The sequence below is a fragment of the Ovis canadensis genome, chromosome 2 (genome assembly GCF_042477335.2).
Source record: "Ovis canadensis isolate MfBH-ARS-UI-01 breed Bighorn chromosome 2, ARS-UI_OviCan_v2, whole genome shotgun sequence".
Taxonomy (NCBI): domain Eukaryota; kingdom Metazoa; phylum Chordata; class Mammalia; order Artiodactyla; family Bovidae; genus Ovis; species Ovis canadensis.
Genome location: NC_091246.1, coordinates 155,850,618 through 155,869,825, shown reverse-complemented (window position 1 = coordinate 155,869,825; position 19,208 = coordinate 155,850,618). Strand labels below are relative to the sequence as shown.

Sequence of the window (19,208 nt, the reverse complement as noted above, 5' to 3'; positions counted from 1 at the left end):
TGTTACACTTTGCATGAAGGTGTCCTTACATGAGAGATCATTCATGAAATGTTTGTCAAAAATATATAACGGGGACAATAGTCCAGTGTTTTAAGACTGATAGCTATGGGTTTGGCGATTTACGGATCCCTCCCTATAACCTGATTCTGGTCACAGACACCTATGTGGGCAGTGAGGCCATGTGGCCCTGCCGGTTTGTGGCTGGTTCTGGCCACAGCCTGTCCTCAGCAGGGTCCTTATTCATCTTGCAGCATCTGAAAGAGATAAATTCCTCTGGCTTTTTATTCCTAGAAAGGGAAGATGAAAGAGGCAGCCCAAAGGTACCAGTACGCCTTAAGGAAATTTCCTCGAGAAGGATTTGGAGAGGACATGAGACCATTCAATGAGCTAAGAGTTTCCCTCTATCTCAATCTGTCTCGCTGCCGAAGGAAAACAAACGTAAGCCCCTTATTCCAGTCTTTCAGCCATAGACTGTTCTCGTGGTGGAGGAGGCCTGCCCTTCCACGCCCTGGTCATGAGACTGCCTGTCTTGAGTTTGCACTTTTCTGTGAGCTTGGTACACGGGGAACTGCTTGTCTGGGGTGACGGTCATTAGGTCACGGCACCCACCCACCCCCCACGGTGTTGAGAGGAGTGCACGTGGGTATGGTTTCTGTGGCTCAGTGATGATGAGCACATGCAAACCGCTCCTCCACCTCTGCCCAGCTGCATGTGGCCAGAGCTGTCATGAGTGGTCCGTCCCCAGGTTCAGAAGGAAAGGGCATCGTTGTAAAATTCAACACAAATGCGTTACATACAGTCTGCCTAGTGTTTATTATGTTTGCTTAAAAGGTAAGCCAGGAACTGGTTAGTTCATAATTAACCGTAGTTAACTCACAGTTAACTCATAACTAGGTTTGTTTCAGTGCCACTTGCTTTCTTTTTAACTGCATCCTGCCTCCAGCAAGCCTGTGACCTTCCTGCTCCTGCGCCTATATACTCTTCCCGCCTTCCTGAGGCATCTGCGCCCCGCAAGGCCCCCCCCGCCACCAACCCCTGGGTGCCGGCTCTCATTGACCTTCACTTTGCTCCACTGCTTCCAGCATTGTCCTCGCTCCAGAGTTTAACCATTTTTGCTTCTCTGTTGGATTCTTCCCATAAGAACATTAATACGCTTTAACTGTCACCCAACTCTACAACAAAAAGCCTGACTTGCCTTCCCCTTCACCTTGCTCTGACTGTGTCCCGATTCTCTGTCAACCTCTAGAGCAAAACTCCTATTAAAAAGTTGGCTATCATCATGTTTAAGTGCTGCTTCTGACTTGTGTATTTAAATATTGATACCAGGACTTCGGCATGGCGGAAGAATTTGCTTCCAAGGCCCTTGAGTTGAAACCAAAGTCCTACGAAGCCTTTTATGCCAGGGCCAGAGCCAAGAGAAGTAGCAGGTACCGTCTGGGGTTAGATGGGAGGCTAGTGAAGCCTTCTTATCTTGCTCTGGCCTCAAAGCTTTGGGGGCTTCTGATCCATGAGCACCACTGAGTGCCTCTCCTCCTCTTTGATTCTGAGTAGGTAGCTTCCAGAAGGCACAGCAGTGGAAATCATTAGCAATGGCTAAACTTTTACTTTCTGGAGACATCTTAACTGTTCCTCCTCTCCACCTGTACTGCAACATCAAGTTCCCAGCTTAGTCCATGTTACCAGTCAGACAGCCAACCAGAGGCACGTGGGGAAGGGGGGGTGAAGTCAGTAGTACTTGAGTTGCTTGGGGTGGGGCAGAGGAGGTGATGTGAAGAGGATTCTAACCCCCTTGCTTTATGCTGAGCTCACCCCCACCATCTAGTCTTTGTAGAGACGCTGGGGCCCTGGAACTGCATGAGTCTGGGTTAGAATTTAGTGCTCCCACTTAGCTGAATTTGATGGGTTCCATCCACACAAAACCCACACAGAACTCACTCAGCTACCTTTTCTTTTAAAGCAGAGCTGCTTTATGAACAGTTGCATTCAGAGTTCTTTCTTACGTGACTTGTAATCATATCTTTTAAAATAAAGGCAGTTCGTGGCTGCCCTGGCTGACTTGCGGGAAGCAGTGAAGCTCTGTCCCGCCAACCAGGAGATCAGGCGGCTCCAGGCCCGCGTGGAGGAGGAGTGCAAGCAGCTCCAGAGGAGCCAGCAGCAGAAGCAGCAGGCCCCCCCGCCTGCCCCAGCCACCGACTCGGACAACGAGGAGTATGCCCCGACGCCCGGCCTGAACGACCACTTTCACCCTGGGGAGGCTGAAGAGGAGGAGACGTCGCCACCTGAAGAAGCCATTTCCCTCGCTCCCAGGCCCCCGCCATCCTCGTCTGCACCCTCTCCGTACATCCGAAACCTTCAGGAAGGGCTCCAGCCCAAGATAAGGCCCGTGTCGCCACTGCAGAGTCGGCCGGGGGCCGGCAAGACCCTGAGGGAGGCGGTGGCTCAGCCGGGGCTGACGGTGCAGCCCACCAAGCAGGCGCAGATCGTGAAGACCAGCCAGCACCTGGGCTCCGGACCTGCGGGTGTGAGAAACGGCAGCTCGAAGACGCAGGTCTCTCCGCTGAATCCTCCCCTGAGCCCCATGCCTGGAAGACTGCCCACTGCCCCCGCCGGTAGCAGAAGCCTGCATCTGGAGGGAGCAGCCTCGGGTCCCTTCGGCGACCGGCTGGGGCCCAGCCCCGCAATCCACCTGCAGCACAGTGAGGGCGACGCTGCGTATCCTTTACCAAGCAAGATAAAAAGTGCAGAGAGGCTTCTGTCTCATGCTGCCGTGGCTGTGGACGTGGTCCCTTTAAACCCAGGGGGGCCAGTGAGCTGCAGCGACACCCGACACCCGACTTCCCTCAGTAGTTCAGGCTCTTCCGGTTCTCCATCAAGCAGCATCAAGATGTCAAGCTCCACCAGTAGTTTGGCTTCAAGCAGCAGTTTCTCGGATGGCTTCAAAGTTCAAGGACCAGATGCTCGAATTAAAGACAAGGTTGGTAGCCAGGTTCCGAGTGGCACAGCTGAGCACAGACCTCGCAATACTCCATTCATGGGCATCATGGATAAGACCGCGAGGTTCCAGCAGCAGAACCATCCGCCTGGCCGCACCTGGCACTGTGCGGTGCCAGAGGGGCTGCTGACGAGCACGCCTTCTGCAGCTGGCCTGCAGGCCTCGAACTCTGAGAAGCCCTCTCTCAAGCAAGCCAAAGCCTGCCCTGGGTCTACCCTGAGTGGAGGTGTCCACAACGGGGCCCAGGTGAAGGAGCTAGAAGAAAAGAAGTGCCAAATGCCAGCCCACTGTCAGGACAGCAGGGTAACTAAAACCATTTCACATCTGTATCAGGAAAGTATGTCTAAACAGCAGTCTCATATCAGCAGTGAAGCCCACAGGAGTCACCTCCCTTCAGCAAAACCAAAGCGATCATTCATAGAATCAAATGTGTGAGCCTTAAGAGAGAGACCCATTTGTAGTATTTGGAAGACAGTGTGTTGGTGCCTGGTAATAATTAAATGGTTGTACATGAGAAAAATTACTTTTTAGCCATATGTTTTTTCCCCTCTGGAGTGGATCAGATGCCATTGATATACTAAAAGTGTCGGATTAAATTTCTTTAGTAAATTAGAAGTCACCAGAAATAAGAATGCTAACCAGAATTGGAAAACTGCAACTAGCTATGCCTATTAAGTTATAATTTTAAGACAGCCAGGAAGACATTAACTCATGCCTTTCTCTTACAAAATTGTTTGGTTTTTATCACTTTTCTCCTAGCATTTGCTATGTAGTTAAGATTACATTATTTCTTAGATAATGTAAATATCTAGTAATAGTTTAACTCATGACATAATATCCAGGTGATATGTCCTGGAAAAGAGGAAATTTTCAGGTAACAGTTCCAATAAGTCAAATCTTTATATATATATGTATGTATACATACGGTTGACCCTTAAACAATGTAGGGGTTCGGGGCACCAACCTCTATAGTCAAATATCCATGTATAACTTTACATGGATTGGTCCTCTGGAGAGTTCCACATCCTTGTGTTAACCATCTGTGGATCATGTAGTACTATACTGACTGAAAAAAAGTGGACCTGCACAGTTCAAACCCATTGTTCAAGGGTCAGTGTGTGTGTGTGTGTGTGTATATATGTATATAAAAGACCTGAGTAATTTCTATCTGAATATAAATGTGACTTTACATATTATACAGCTGGTTTTTTTTTTAAGCAAAATACAAGAACATCCAGGTAATGTTCTCTTCATAGCAGTTCCCTTAAAAAGATCAACTTTTATTTCTGTGTTATGGTTCTCATTAAAATATTTTTATAGCACCTTTTTTTGGAACTACATTCCTGCTTCAATGTATTTTTAATATTTGAAAATGATATAAACCGTTTGGAATCATGATTGGTAGTTAAGTTGAATGTGGGCTAAAACACTAAGTTTTAGTAGTAGTAGTCTGTATTTTTATACAGCATTCTCGGTGACGTGTAAATTAGCTCTCAACTGATTCCCAAAGTGCTTTTATCAATGACAGCACTCCTGGAACAAGCCTTCCAAGGTCCTCTAAGGACAGTATTTAATTTGGATACTTAAGGTATGGTTGGCTATTGCTTTTATTATACAGTCATTACTTTAGAGCTATATGTTGTATATATGAAATAGCTAAAGTTGTATTCAGACTTGTAAATATAACTATTTCAAGTAGTTAATCTGGAAGTCATATATTTGCATGTGCTTTTTAAGCTTCATCCATGCTGTTTACTGCACTGAGCGATATATAGGGCATGTTAACATTATCCAAGTAACGGCACTTTATCTCATTTATATGAACACCTCTGAGGTGCTACTTAAGTCCAAACTGATGTATTATTCATTTGTAAAGATAAGGTACAGGAATGATCCTTGAGTTAAAGGTATTTTTATATGAAAATGATATGCTATTGGAGGATGTTAAAATGCTAGTTTTGAGAGAAGTGGGAGTGTTTGTTTTATACGTTGGGATGTGAAATTATTTTCTAGACTTGGAGAGAAGGAAGTTCTATATTTACAGAATGTTTTAAAAATGAAGAGTCGTAATGAAGTTCCTGTAAGCATCATTATAGCCTTGTACGAATAGGAATCTTCTGGTGTCATTCTTCAACATTAGTTCCTGTGTACAGTGTACTCTGTATAGTTTTATTGTGTGTTTTTTTTAAGAGGCTTTTCATGAGGTTCTGCTATAACTACTATGGCTTATTTATTGTTTTCTTTAATGTTGTGGAAGTCTTACTCTTTCATTATGTAGTTTTGTTTCTGCACAACTACTGTACTTGTCTGTCTGGAATAAAGACAATAGTTTGTTTTGCATTAAATGAAACAGTGGCTGAGTAGAGAAGATCCTGATGTCAGCTGTCTGCCTCACTTTAATCCTGGGCGATCGTGTCCCTAAAAAAGGGGAAAAGCCTGATTTTCAGTAATACTACAAATGCATGTTTACTTTTCATTTTAGAACAAGGATAATGGCGTCTAGAAATCCCAAAATATTTCAAGGTCAAAATTAGTCTTTTTGCCTGAAATGAGCATGCATGAGGAGCCTTCTAAACGTCTGTTCCAGAAATCCTGGCATCTGTTTTTACTGGCAACATGGTATCCAGTTTTTAGCTCTCACTTTGGTGATACATTGAACACTGTGCTGATGTGAAATTTTGTTCTTCACATGTGTATTAATCTCTGAGTTAAACGTGTTTATACCCACATATATTAGTTTCAAAGTCATATGAATGAGTGTGAACATTAAACTGTTGTGTTAAAATATCCTGACTTGGAATCTTAAGCCTAAACAACTTCAGGTTATTGTATGGTTACTGCTATTAGCAAGGCTTAAGGTACAGTATTTTCAGTCCTTATTTATTTTTTTAAAGTCATATATTTAAATTCAAGGTCAAAAAACAAAACTGGGTAGGAGGGGAAAATCTAGTAACAGATAAATGCTTATTGGATGACTTTTCCTCTGATGCTGCCAGTGTGACTATTAGAATTTACTATGATGGATGCTGAGTAAATGTGTTTGGTCCAATAGTTCCAGGAAATGCTATCTCCTTGGGAAGCTGTTGGTTAGGGCTGAGGCCCAAGCAGCAGGGGTGGGTGGGGCTGCTCCTGCCCCTAGTGTAGAGGGGCCAGGTAGTGTACTTTCCTATGGATGGTTTTAGATTTTATTTTTTGTTTGCCTGTGCTTTGTGGGTAGGAGTAGTTAGCTTTGGTTTGTTTGTAGAGAAAAACAACGCTTCACTTTGGTAAACTGGCATCTTAAGTTTTCAGCCACTCAACTAGAAACTATCCTAGTGAAATGTAGGAAAAGAAAATCACCTTCTTTAAAACATTTAAAAGATAACAGATCTTTTATTGTGTTTTCTGTCAGTGATTTCAATGATTTCTAGTAATTTTTATGTGAAAACCAGCTAGCCCTTTTGAAAAATAAGTATTATTTTATCAAAACACAAGATATCTGGTCCAATGGTGAGAGCACTACCAATTTTAACAAGTCTTTTGATGGAAATATATACTTACATTGCTCTTTTATTTGTGTTTTCAAATTTCAGAACAGTTACAATGAGGGCTTGGGGGTAAGTACAGAGTCCTGGTCCCTCCCTGCCCTTAGAGTTTATTTAGTTTTAGCAGGCTTTGCACTAATGGCTTCCATTCTGGTGAACAACTTGCGAGAGGGAGGGAGAGGCAGTATAACCTCCACTTATGGAACCTGAAGTCTTCTGAGTAAATGTTCGTCAGGGTGCTTGTATTAGCTATCAGCCTACTGTGTACAAATGTATAGTCACCTTAGCTTAAACTATGATGTGAGAACTTTTTAAGAACTCTATATTCCAAAAGGAGGCTAGTTTGCCACTTTATATGTTTCAGCAAAGTCAACTTAATGTATCTGTGATAATTTATGCTATCTAACTTGTACCTAGGTTTGGACAATGGGGGAAAAATCATTACTACCTTGCAAACTTAGAAGCTAAAAAAAGTGCTCAGTATATATATCAAAGTGATTTTCTCAATGTATTCATAAACAAATCTATAATTATTTCGCTAAAAATCTCTAGAAGGATTCCAGAGGGTTATCAAATGAAATGTTATTAACTAGGATTTAATTATGTTCTAGTCTAGATTATTCTGATCTTTGGTTATAATGGAATATGATCTATAACAAGAATAAATGAGCATTGCAATTTGAAGTCAAAGTAAAACTTTCTCTATAGGTTAAGACTTTATTCACTATTATATGAAAAGGCTTTTTAGTAGGTAACTAAGTTTATAAAGTTTACCTTTAAATCACTCAACTGAGATCACAGAAAATATAAACAACACAATATAGAGTTTTATTTTTGGTGGGTCTCGCTTAGCCATCGATTGATGGCCATTTTCAGAGTCCTGTTTGGTGTAAGTATCATTGAAGAAAGAACAAGATTTGTCATGGGACTGGTACGTTTCTTTTTGCTGATCCAATTTTCCATTGCTTCCTTTTCATATGAGTAGCCATCTAAAAAAAAGAAAAAAGCCACATACACAAATTATTTGCAATGTAGGAAAAGGGAAGTTAGGATCTCTAAAATGGTTATAAAAATTCCACTGCCAAGGCCTTTACTATGATTTAAGTGGTATTCTTGTCTTGTACCACTGCTCCCAAAATATTTCTGCAATGACATCCTAAATTCTACCATGTAAACTACATTAAGATTGCACAAATTACCTTGAACAGTGTCCCCAAAAAAACTAGAAAAGGGGACTTCTGTTAAAAATTCAGATGCAGCACCAAGGAAGAAAGGAAATGAATCAGGTAGGAGAGAGGCGAGTGGTGGTAAAGCTACAAGATCCGGCTGTTGCTGCCAGCTCTGTGGATCAGTTAGTATGGCTACAGATGGGAGCAAAGAGTTCTAGGGAAGACTCAGCTTAACTTTCCAACACACTGAAAAGTCAGGGAAACAAGATGCCAAGAGATTATAGAGCGCACCCAACCATGGACTTGATAGTAAAGGCATTTACACTGCCAGAAGAAAAAAAAAGACCCACTGGCTAAGGATTTTAATACCATGTTCTTACAAACTTATTTGTACATGTAAAGGTTGGAGGTTTTGCTTCACTATTTTTATACTTGTAGCTCTTTCAAGCTGAAAATCTTAGTTCCTAATTACATTTACACTGTAACCTATTTGTTTTAATCTGCAATGCATACAGCTGTTGCAAACTAACAATGCCAATGTGTTACTAACAAAAGACTGTTAAAGATTTTAAAGACTTCTGTCACCATGATAGATTGTTTAGTCACTAAGTGGGCGACTCTTTCTGTGACCCCATGGACTGTACCCGCCCCAGACTCCTCAGTCCATGGGATTCTCCAGGCAAGAATTCTAGAGTGGGTAGCCTCTCCCTTCTCCAGGAGATCTTCCTGGATCAGGAATCGAACCCGTGTCTCCTGCACTGGCAGGTCAATTATTTACCACTGAGCCACAAGGGAAGCCCCAGTTGATCCACAGGGGCAGCCCCAATTGGTCCACAGGGGCTGTCTAACTGAAATTGTATTTCAGAATCACTTGACAAATTTTTCTGATAATGTTACTGGACATATAATGTGGTCCATTTACTTCCCTTTTTATCCTCCCAATTATTAGAGACTGGTTTGCTTTTCATGATGTATTTTTAAGTGTCTTCAAAGTAAAACTGTAAGAACAAGTCACATCAAGAAGAGTCTGTTATCTGTCCAACCCATGTAACCTCTCTTCCTTCCCATGCAGGTAACCAGTAAGTTATTGTTTACCTTTTCCTTTTGAAAATATAAGCAAATGTATGTGTGCACACACATACATATATCCTTAAACATATCCTCATTCGTATTCCTCTATATTCCTACGTGACAGTTAGCATGCTCCATACTATTCTATACCCGATTGGCCTTTTTATTCCCCCACATCCCTGTATGGATGTATGAATGAACATCTGGGTTATTTCCAGTACCGTTTACAAATAGTGCTGCAATGAACAGTCTTATCATTTGGGAGGGAATTCTAGCAGTAGGATTCGCTACATTGAAGAATACATTCATATAACTTTGCTAGAAATGCTCGTACTTTCATAGGAATTCTACCATTCTTCCCCACTAGCAGCACTGGTTAGAGTGCCTGAATTTTCCCCAGAGCTCAGCCAAGAGACTATGTTGTCAAACTGAGTTTTTACTGGTCTCTCATGAGCATTTTAAGGGAGCTAGAACATTTTTTCATCTGTTGAAGAACCATTTGCTTTTCTTTTTCCTGTGAACGGACCATATTTTTTACTAATTTTTCTATTAGGTTGCTCTTTCTTAATTTTAGATTTATTTTTGAGATTTAACTGACAAGCTTCAGGTATGCAACATAATTGTGTTGTTTCTCAAGATTGCTTTGGTTATTTGGAGTCGTTTGTTGTTTAATACACATTTTTAAATTGTTGTATTTCTGTGAAAAATGCCATTGCAATTTTGTTAAGAGATTGCACCGAAATCTGTAGATTGTTTAGGTAGTATGGACAGTTTAATGATACTATCCATGAGCACAGAATATCTTTCCATTTATTTGTGTCTTCAATTACCTTAATGTCTTGTATTTTCAGTGTATAGATCTCTCACCTCCTCAGTTAAATTCTTAGGTATTTCATTCTTTTTGATGCAATTGCAAATAGCATTGTTCTCTTAATTTCTCTAATTGCTTGTTACCAGTATATGGAACCACAACTGATTTTTACATAGTGACTGTGTAAACTAACTTTATTGAATTGGTTGATTAGTTATAGTTTTTTATGAAATCTTTAGGGTTTTCTATGTATGTCATCTTCAAGTTTTACTTCTTTTCCAATTTGGATGCCTTTTCTTTTTCTTGACTAAATACACTGGCAAGGACTTCCAATACTGTGTTGAATAAAAATGGAAAGAGTCTGCATCCTTGTCCCACATCTTTAAAGGAAGCCATTTCAGCTTTTTACCATCGAGTATGAGGTGAGCTATGGGCCTGGCATATATAACCTTTATGATTTTAAGGTAATGGCTCCCTGCCTACTTTATTGAAAGTTTTTATCATAAATGGATATTAAATTTGGGAGATAATTTTCTGCATCTATTGATGTTCATATGATTTTTATCCTTCATTTTGTTAATGTGATGCATCACCCTGATTTACAGATGCTGAATAATTCTTGCATCCCTAGAATAAATCCACTTGATCATGGTGTATGATTCTTTTAATGTTTTGTTGAATTCGGCTTGCTGATATTTTGTTGAGGATTTTTGCATCTACAGTTTTCAAGGATATTGACCTGAAATTTCCTTTTCCTATGTGTTCTCATCTGATTTTGTTATCAGGGTAATGCTGGCTCATAAAATGAGTTTCTAAGTCCTCTCTTCTGTTTGGACAAGTTTGACAGGGATTGATATTTTTCTTGAAGTGTTCATATTCTGTGGATGAAATAAAGATTTAAATTTTTATACTTCTTTTGGCTTTAGAATCCAGGTTAGGAAGTATTCCTATTCCCAGGTTATCAAGGAGTTTACCTTCATTTTCTTCTGTAAATTCATTTTTTATATACATCTGATTCATTTGGAATTAATGTGTAATATGACAGATTGAGCTAGTTTTATCCTTTCCCTAAGACTAGCTGTCAGAATACCACTTGTTTAAATTATGTATTTTTCCCACTGATTTAAAATTTCATTTTTATCATTCACTAAACTTCTGGATTTTAAAAAATTCTTTCCATAGTCTGTCTATTCATGTGCTGATAGCACACTGTGTTCTTTACAGAGACTTTATAACATGTTCTAATATCTGGTAGGGTGTGTTGTTATGTATTCTTTGCATTGGAACCTACTAGTCACCTGCTATATATTTTTTGGAAAAAGCCTAATAGTGGCATCCTGCTGACGACGAAATCTTCCTACATTGGTATGCTAATAAGCTTTCCATGTTTTCCAATGTAGCTTTCCTTCACAGGGATGTTTTATGGTTTTCTTCATGCTGGTTTGCCTATTTCTAATATCCAGCGTTTTGGTTTTGTTTTTGCAAATTAGGCCTTCCATCATACCTTTTAACTGCTTTTTGTTTACACACACAGGCACACATACCACATGAAGGCTCTATTATTGAGTCCTTGCTGATTTAACTTACTAAATGTTAATTAGCCCCATTGGCTCCTTGTTAAATTCTATAATAAGATTCCTCTAGAAGACAAAAAAAGGGTGAAGGCTCCTATCAGTGTTGTGCCTAGCTGTGGACCTTTATCTGGTAAGGGTATACTCTCCAAATTTTTTTCTTTGCTTCAGTGTACGTACGCTCAAATTTGTCTTGCCTTCTTCCCTTTAGAGAGAAGGGCACCAGATGGGTAGTTCCTCCTCCTTAGAAGCCAGAGTTCTGACAGACAGTATGAGGTTTTAATAACCTCAACTTATTCCCTCTTTTCTGAGTCCAAGAGGACATAGATGCTTTCTGCAGATACTGTTACCACCTTCTGTTTTTGAGATATAATCCACATAACCATAAAATCTATCCTTTTAAGTATATGCAATTCAGGGGTTCTTAGTATAATTCCCAGTTACGCAACCATCACCACTATCTAATTTCACATTTTCATCATTCCAGCAAGAAAGCTTACCTCTTTATGGAGTCATGGACTGCTGAACCATATTAGCAGTCACTCCTCTCCCCCAGTGACTACTATTTTCTGCCTCTATGGATTTGCCTATTCTGGACATTTCTTATAAAAAGAATCATAACATGGTATTTGTTATCTGGCACATCCTTGCCATCTTCCTTTAATCATCCTAGTGGATATGAAGGTGATATCTCATTGTGGTTTTGGTGTTCACGTCCCTAATGATGCTGAGCACCTTTTCCAGTGGCTGTTGGCCATTTGTACATCTTCTATGGGAAAAGGTCTATTCAAATCCTTTGCCTGTTTTTATCAGTTGGGATGTCTTACTATTGAGTCATAAAAACTGTTTGCATAGGAAAATATACTCAATTTTTATTTATCAAAAGCTGATATACAAACTTATGTATCATACTGGTCTATCACTGATAAATGATGTGCGTGTTAGTATTACTCTGAAATACTGTGACTTGAGCTACAGCCAATTCATTTGCCACCAGGCTAGATACATACAATAGCATGTTTTTAACCTTTCAGGTGAAAGGGGCCCACTTTTGTTATTAATTTCTTACATTCCATTGTGGTGACAGAATGCTGTTTTTGTTATTTCTGGTGATATATTCAAACAGAAAGTACACTTCCTATTTTGAACTGAGAGGTATGATCAACTCTCTTACCATGCTATGTTCCTCCTTACCTTGTTGGTAGTTCTGCTCTGTGAAAACTTGCTGTGTTTGGGGTCTGCATAGCTAATGGTGGTTATCCTCATGGAGAATCATGGTCTCCAGTGTTCTATATCATCCTGTGTCATTTTAACTTTTGGGGGTCTGAACTCTTTCACTGGCAACTATATAACCCCTTTATTTTTAGTTGCAACTATCTCATTTCTATCTATCCTTTTATTTCTAACCTCTCTGAATCCTTGTTTTAGGTTGAATTGTACTTTGTGAACTAACCTCAAATCTTGAATCTCTTTAGGGGTGACTTAAGCAAAAATGTTATTATCAGTATGTTTGGTAATAGTTCTATCATTTTTTTTTAATTTTCATAGATCACTTATATAAATTCTTTCACTATAGGAGCTGTTTTCTTCCATTTTGATGCTTAGGGAGGTGTGTACTTTTCAATACTAGTTTACTTTTACACTAGTATCTCTTAAAAAGATGAGACTAAGAGTATTATCAGTATCTATTAATTCCTTGTAATATTCAAATTAGATAGTGGGCTTTTTCTCCCCCTCATTGTCTAAATTTCAAATAATCAATGAGCTTCTTCAACTTTTCATATTCTCTACTCTCCATGTTTCATAGTTGTATGATACCTACATTTTTTAGAGCATATTATCATAATAGTACTTCATTACCTTTAATTCAGCTCTGGTTTTAAATGAATAATTTTTCCTTGCCTGCTTATGAATTTTCAGTTTCTTGGGTGGTAGCAGTGAATAAAATATCAACCCATTCACTCTATGGAGGTACACACTTCTTGCTATAGGGAAGTCAGTTACACTGGTCACTTGTTTACCCTAAAGTTTAACTGTAAACTTTCTGTGGTATTATAAATAGTGATTCTTTGGAATAATCAACAGTTCCCTACTGGTAACAAATATATTCCCTGAAACATCTGTTTAACAGAGGAAGCAGGAATTCTGAGTGGATCTGCAGCATCGCTAATTATGTTAGCTTTCAAACAGTCCTACCAAAGTTCATCTCAAAGCAGTAAAAAGGATTATCAGAGCGACATAGCCTGTCATGTATAATTTTAAAGGCAACTAGAGTTCCTCACTAGAGGAGGAAAATGACAGTTTTAACAAGGAATACACAGTGCACATTTACCTTCAGTATTAACTTTGCTTGTTTTCATTATATTTTAAAATTGACCTAAGGATTTTAAAGTTTTTGATAACTTATCATCTGCCTCTCACTATAAACCCAGATACAAGCTGACAAAAGCTATACCAGATAGTCCTAGGAAGTAAATAATAAATATGCTCTATTCACAAAGTTTTACTTCATATTATTTAATATACTTAGATGGTTAAGTTCTGATCAAGTAATGATACTTTGTTGCCAGAAGTGTATAAAATGAATAAACTAAGATTAAGGGAACCCCTAAATTTCTTCCATTTAGAAACAGTGATTAAAAGCAGAATATTTTAATATGGGTTCAAATGACTTTTTGCTCTATTGAATACTAGCTCACAGGCCTGGGCTCTGAAATTTTAATACATCTGCTGTTCAACTTAGCCCACTGCCACACACCTTCGTTCTGAGAAACTGACAATGCAAGCTCAACACTGCTTTGGAGCTATATGCCCTATTCCTGTACTCCTACAGGTAATACTTGACTGAAGATGAGCATGCAGAAACAAAAGAAGTATTACGACTGCACAAACCTCAGGAACAAAATAGATACAACCAGTGAGAGGACTGTGAAGAAGGCTGAGGGCCGAACAATTGATGCTTTTGAACTGTGGTGTTGGAGAAGACTCTTGAGAGTCCCTTGGACTACAAGGAAATCCAACCAGTCCATTCTGAAGGAGATCAACCCTGGGATTTCTTTGGAAGGAATGATGCTAAAGCTGAAGCTCCAGTACTTTGGCCACCTCATGCGAAGAGTTGGCTCATTGGAAAAGACTCTGATGCTGGGAGGGATTGGGGGCAGGAGGAGAAGGGGACGACAGAGGATGAGATGGCTGGATGGCATCACGGACTCGATGGACGTGAGTCTGAGTGAACTCTGGGAGTTGGTGATGGACAGGGAGGCCTGGTGTGCTGCGATTCATGGGGTCGCAAAGAGTCGGACACAACTGAGCAACTGAACTGAACTGATTCCTAAAATGGGGATGAACTGAAGAAACAATGTACTTTGAAAATGATTAATACTCATACAGCTGTGTATCATTAGAGTGTTCCAAGAGGAGAGCCTGGCAGGGTATGTCCATAGGGTCGCAAAGAGTTGGACATGACTGAAGTTGACTTACCATGCACACACGCACACAGACTGTTCCAGGGCACTGTTACCTATATTATTCAATATGTACAATTTTAAGAAGTAACTCAACCCAAGGCTTGAATAACTTTCCAAGGTCACAAAAATACAGACAGACAGAGGTAGGATTTAAACTCAAGCGGTTTGGGTCAAGAATCTATGCCTCTTAATCTACATGCTAAATCAAATTTCCAGAATGACAAATATAACTATTGAAATTTTGAAGGAAAAAAAAAAAAACCTCTTATGAAAAGGTTACAGCATTAAGACAATGCAGAATGGAAGACTGCTAAGCAGGGAGGAGAAGCTATATACAATGAGAATAGCAAAGTTTTCCAGAAATGATAGAAGGCACAGAATTCATTCAAGAAGTAGTGGACCCTGAACAAGAGAAATAAAAATACATGCCTGTCTAAAACAAAAAAAATCAGAAACTGACATGTTTATATTTAACAGATGCCAAAGAATGTACTCTCAATAGATAGAGAAAATGCTGATTTTTCTCTAAATATGTCACAAAGTACTTAACATTTATTAGGTTTTTACTAAAAATAAACATATTTAAATGTTCAGAGTAGACAAAAACCCTGACTAGTGCAAAGCTGTTATTCCTACTCATTCCATCCCCAAATTAAGTTTTTAAAGTTTTTGTAATTATAATAAAAATGTCAGTAAGATTGTCTTTTGAGGTACAACAAAGTAATTCTAAAATTTATCTGGAGGTCAAAATGGACAAAAATTGGACAATATTTAAAAAATAAAGGTAAGCATAATTAAACTATCGCAGTGCCTATAAGGGGAGAAGGCAATGGCACCCCACTCCAGTGCTCTTGCCTGGGGAATCCCATGGACGGAGAAGCCTGGTAGGCTGCAGTCCATGGGGTCGCTAAGAGTCGGACACAACTGAGCGACTTCACTTTCACTTTCCTGCATTGGAGAAGGAAATGGCAACCCACTCCAGTGTGCTTGCCTGGAGAATCCCAGGGACAGGGGAGCCTGATGGGCTGCCGTCTATGGGGTTGTAGAGTCAGACACGACAGAAGCGACTTAGCAGCAGCAACAGCAGCAGTGCCTATAAGTATGAAGAATGAATCCAACAGAAATATTTAAATAAACGTATATAACAATATGCCTGTGGATGTTTCTCTATAGAATGAATGGAGAACTGTCTTAACAGAGTAGGTTAATTTATGCAACATTAATACCATAAGATACTGTCCTGCAGTTGAGAATGAAGTAGTTCTGAATATACTAACAAGGGAATACTATCTGACATATATTAAGTAAATTAAAAATTTAAATATATCATCCCATGTGTTATACAACAAAATAAATGAACAGAAAAATATTTGGAAGGATATACTGGCATATGGAAGAGGCCCCACATTTTAAAAACATTTATGCTGCTTAAGTGTTTTTCATCACTGCACACATAATTTAAAAGGACACATGAAAAAAATACTGTAAGAACGCTGAAATATAGGCAGAAATGGGTCTTAAATTTTTTTCCTGAGACGGTTAACTCAACAGATGTAAGGTACAGGTCGTCCAAAATACCATGGTCGGGGGGAGGACACATGATCAATCCAGGAAAGAAGAGTGAAAGGTGAACTAGGAGAAGAAAAACTGTTTGATTCTATTAAAGATATTCTTGGGCTTCCCTTGTGGCTCAGCTCGTGAAAAATCTGCCTGCAGTACGGGAAACTGGGGTTCAAGATCCCCTGAAGAAGGAAAAGGCTACCCACTTCAGTATTCTTGCCTGGAGAATTCCATGGGTTGTATAGTCCATGGGGTCACAAAGAGTCAGACACGACTGAGTGACTTTTTACTTCACTTTCATTAAAGACAGTTAATTTTAAAAATTCAGTCCTAATCTTTTCCACAAGGAACACTTCTAAAACAAAGTAACACAGGAAAGCTAAAAATAAACTGATGGTGACTTGCTGGGGATTATGTTATTCAGGTTATTAAATAACCCAAAGGTTATTTACTGTATAAGTCCATCCATATAAGAATATGAGATGACAAAATGTTAGAAACAGGACAAACTGGGGTGGAAGTGAGAAGAGAGCAAGTCAGGTGATGTATGTAGTTATAAAAAGGTATTAAGAAGGGTCCTTGTGGGTTTGGAACTGTTTTGTCTTGACTTGGTGGTTCATACTCAAAACCTCCAATAGGGGCAAAACTGTATACAACTTAATGCACTTCTGGGGAAAACTAAGAATTGTTAATTGCATCAGTGTTAATAGCCTCGTTGTAATATTATAGTGTCATCTGCAAAATGCTGCCAGTGAAGGAACTGGGAAAAGTGCAAGATATCTCTTATTTCTTAAGGAAAGGAATGTGAATCTACAATTGTGTCAATAGTAAAGTTTAAAACTAAATGGCACCATAATGGTGAGAATGAAAAACAAAGACAATACTAAATGTACGGGACGCTGCGGAGCAACTGGAATCCTCTCACTGCTAGTAGAAGCATAAACTGGTTCAACCACTCTTGATAAGTGTATATCCATTCCTAGGAATATACCCAATAGAAATGCATATGTATATTCACTCAAAAAATGATGAAAGGTTCATGGCAGCACTGTGTAACAGCCAACAATGATTACCAACAGTAGAATGAATAAATAAACTGTATATTCACACATGAGAATGAACAGATTACTGCTTTGTGCAACAATAAGATCATACAAACATGATACTTGAAGCAGCTATACCCCAAAGAGACGTGCTTCTCAGCAAAGAAAACTATAAACAAAATGAATATTTATAGACTGGGAGAAAATATTTGCGAATGATGTGACCGACAAGGGCTTAACTAAGATACACAAACAGCTCATACATCTCAATCAATAACTTAAAATCCAATCAAAAAATGGGCAGAAGACATACAGATAGCCAGCAGGCATCTGAAAAGATGATCAACATCAGTAATTATTAGAGAAATGCAAATAAAAATTACAATGAGGTATCTCATACCAGTCAGAATGGCCATCATCAAAAAGTCTACAAATAATGCTGGATGGAGTGTAGAGAAAAAGGAACCCTTCTACACTGTTGGTGGCAATGTGAACTGGTGCAGATACTATAGAAAGCAATATGGGGTTCCTCAAACTAAAAATGGAACTACTATATAAGCCAGCAATCCTACTCCTGGGCATATATCCAGATAAAACTATAACTCAAAAAGATACACACACCATGTTAATAGCAACATATTTACAATATTCAAGATATGGAAACAACCTAAATGTCCACTGACAGATGAATGGACAAAGATGATAAGGTACATATATACAATGGACTGTTACCCCCCAAAATGCAATGTTGTTTATAGCAACATGTATGGATCTAAAGATCATACTAAGTCAAAAAGAAAAATACAGTATCACTTACATGTGGAATCTAGAATAAATATGTCTACAAACAAAAATAGACTTACATGTGGCTGTCAAGAGGGAGGGAAGGATGGGGAGTTTCGAATTAGCAGATGCAAACTGTTATATATGGGATGGATAAACAACAAAATCCTACTATGTAGTACAAGGAACTATCTATATTCAATCACCTGTGATAAGCCATAATGGAAAAAAATATGAAAAAGTTAATGTAGTTATAAGAATCACTTTTCTGTACATTAGAAATTAACACTGTAAATCAACTATACTTCATAGACTACCCTTCTTGACTTTTTATTATGTGAAAGTTCAAGATGTACACTTATGTTTATTTTAAATACATAAAATGAAAGAAGTATACCATGGAGCTATTAAGAAAGAAAAGAAGAGAGCCAAGACTGAAATGAATGAGACAAATTTGAGACAAAATACATTAAGTGATTCCAGTAAGAATATTTTAAGATGATAAAAAACTCAAATCTAGCAATATGTGAAGAGGGTAATTCAGATTCCCAGCCATCACCCCCATACACACACACACACAACAAATTTAACAAAGTTGCAGGATATAAACTCAAGATATAAAAGTTGTGTATAGAGGGCACATCTCAACATAACAAAGTCCATTTATGAAAAACTCACAGCTAACATCATACACAGTGGATAAAAGCTGAAAGCCTTTCCTCTAAAATCAGAGACAAGGATGTCCACACTCTTGCCACATCTATTTAACACAGTATTAAAAGTCCAAACCACAGCAATCTGACAAGAAAAGAAAAGGCAACCAAGCTGCCAGGGAAGAAGGAAAACCCACATCTGCAGATGACAGGATTCTATATATAGAATAACCCTAAAGTCTCCACCAAAAAAGTAGAATAAAATAAGTAAGCCTACAGGATACAGAAATATCTGTTGCCTTTCTATATGTTAGTAACAAGCTATCAGAAAAAGCACAAAAACAATCCTATTTAAAATTTCATCAAGAAGGATCACATACCATGATGAAGTGGGTTATATCCTGAGCATGAATACACACAAATCAATCAATGTGAGACACAAAATAAGAAACTGAAAGATAAAAACTATATGGTAATCTCAACAGATGCAGGAAAAGCTTTCATCAAAATTCAACAACTATATATGATAAAAACTCACCATAAATTAGGCACAGAAGGAACCTA

General features: G+C 38.9%; 2 protein-coding genes across 16 annotated transcripts in view; one reads left to right on the top strand and one right to left on the bottom strand.

Annotated features, from left to right (window-relative positions):
• TANC1 (tetratricopeptide repeat, ankyrin repeat and coiled-coil containing 1) overlaps positions 1-5,362 on the top strand; it is a 244,374-nt gene extending 239,012 nt beyond the window's left edge. For all 7 annotated transcript variants that reach the window (XM_069577403.1, XM_069577399.1, XM_069577397.1 and 4 more), the window contains 3 exons: positions 292-438; positions 1,327-1,427; positions 2,032-5,362. In XM_069577403.1, coding sequence (XP_069433504.1) covers positions 292-438; positions 1,327-1,427; positions 2,032-3,427 — 1,644 coding nt within the window. In that variant the 3' untranslated portion in view covers positions 3,428-5,362. The remainder of the gene's footprint in view (positions 1-291; positions 439-1,326; positions 1,428-2,031) is intronic.
• A 1,147-nt stretch (positions 5,363-6,509) lies between these two features.
• WDSUB1 (WD repeat, sterile alpha motif and U-box domain containing 1) overlaps positions 6,510-19,208 on the bottom strand; it is a 73,037-nt gene continuing 60,338 nt past the window's right edge. For 7 of the 9 annotated variants that reach the window (XM_069577424.1, XM_069577425.1, XM_069577426.1 and 4 more), the window contains one exon: positions 6,510-7,505. In XM_069577424.1, coding sequence (XP_069433525.1) covers positions 7,345-7,505 — 161 coding nt within the window. In that variant the 3' untranslated portion in view covers positions 6,510-7,344. Of the gene's footprint in view, positions 7,506-15,596; positions 15,699-19,208 lie in introns of all 9 variants that reach the window. The other 2 variants (XM_069577421.1, XM_069577422.1) reach the window with 1 other exon arrangement.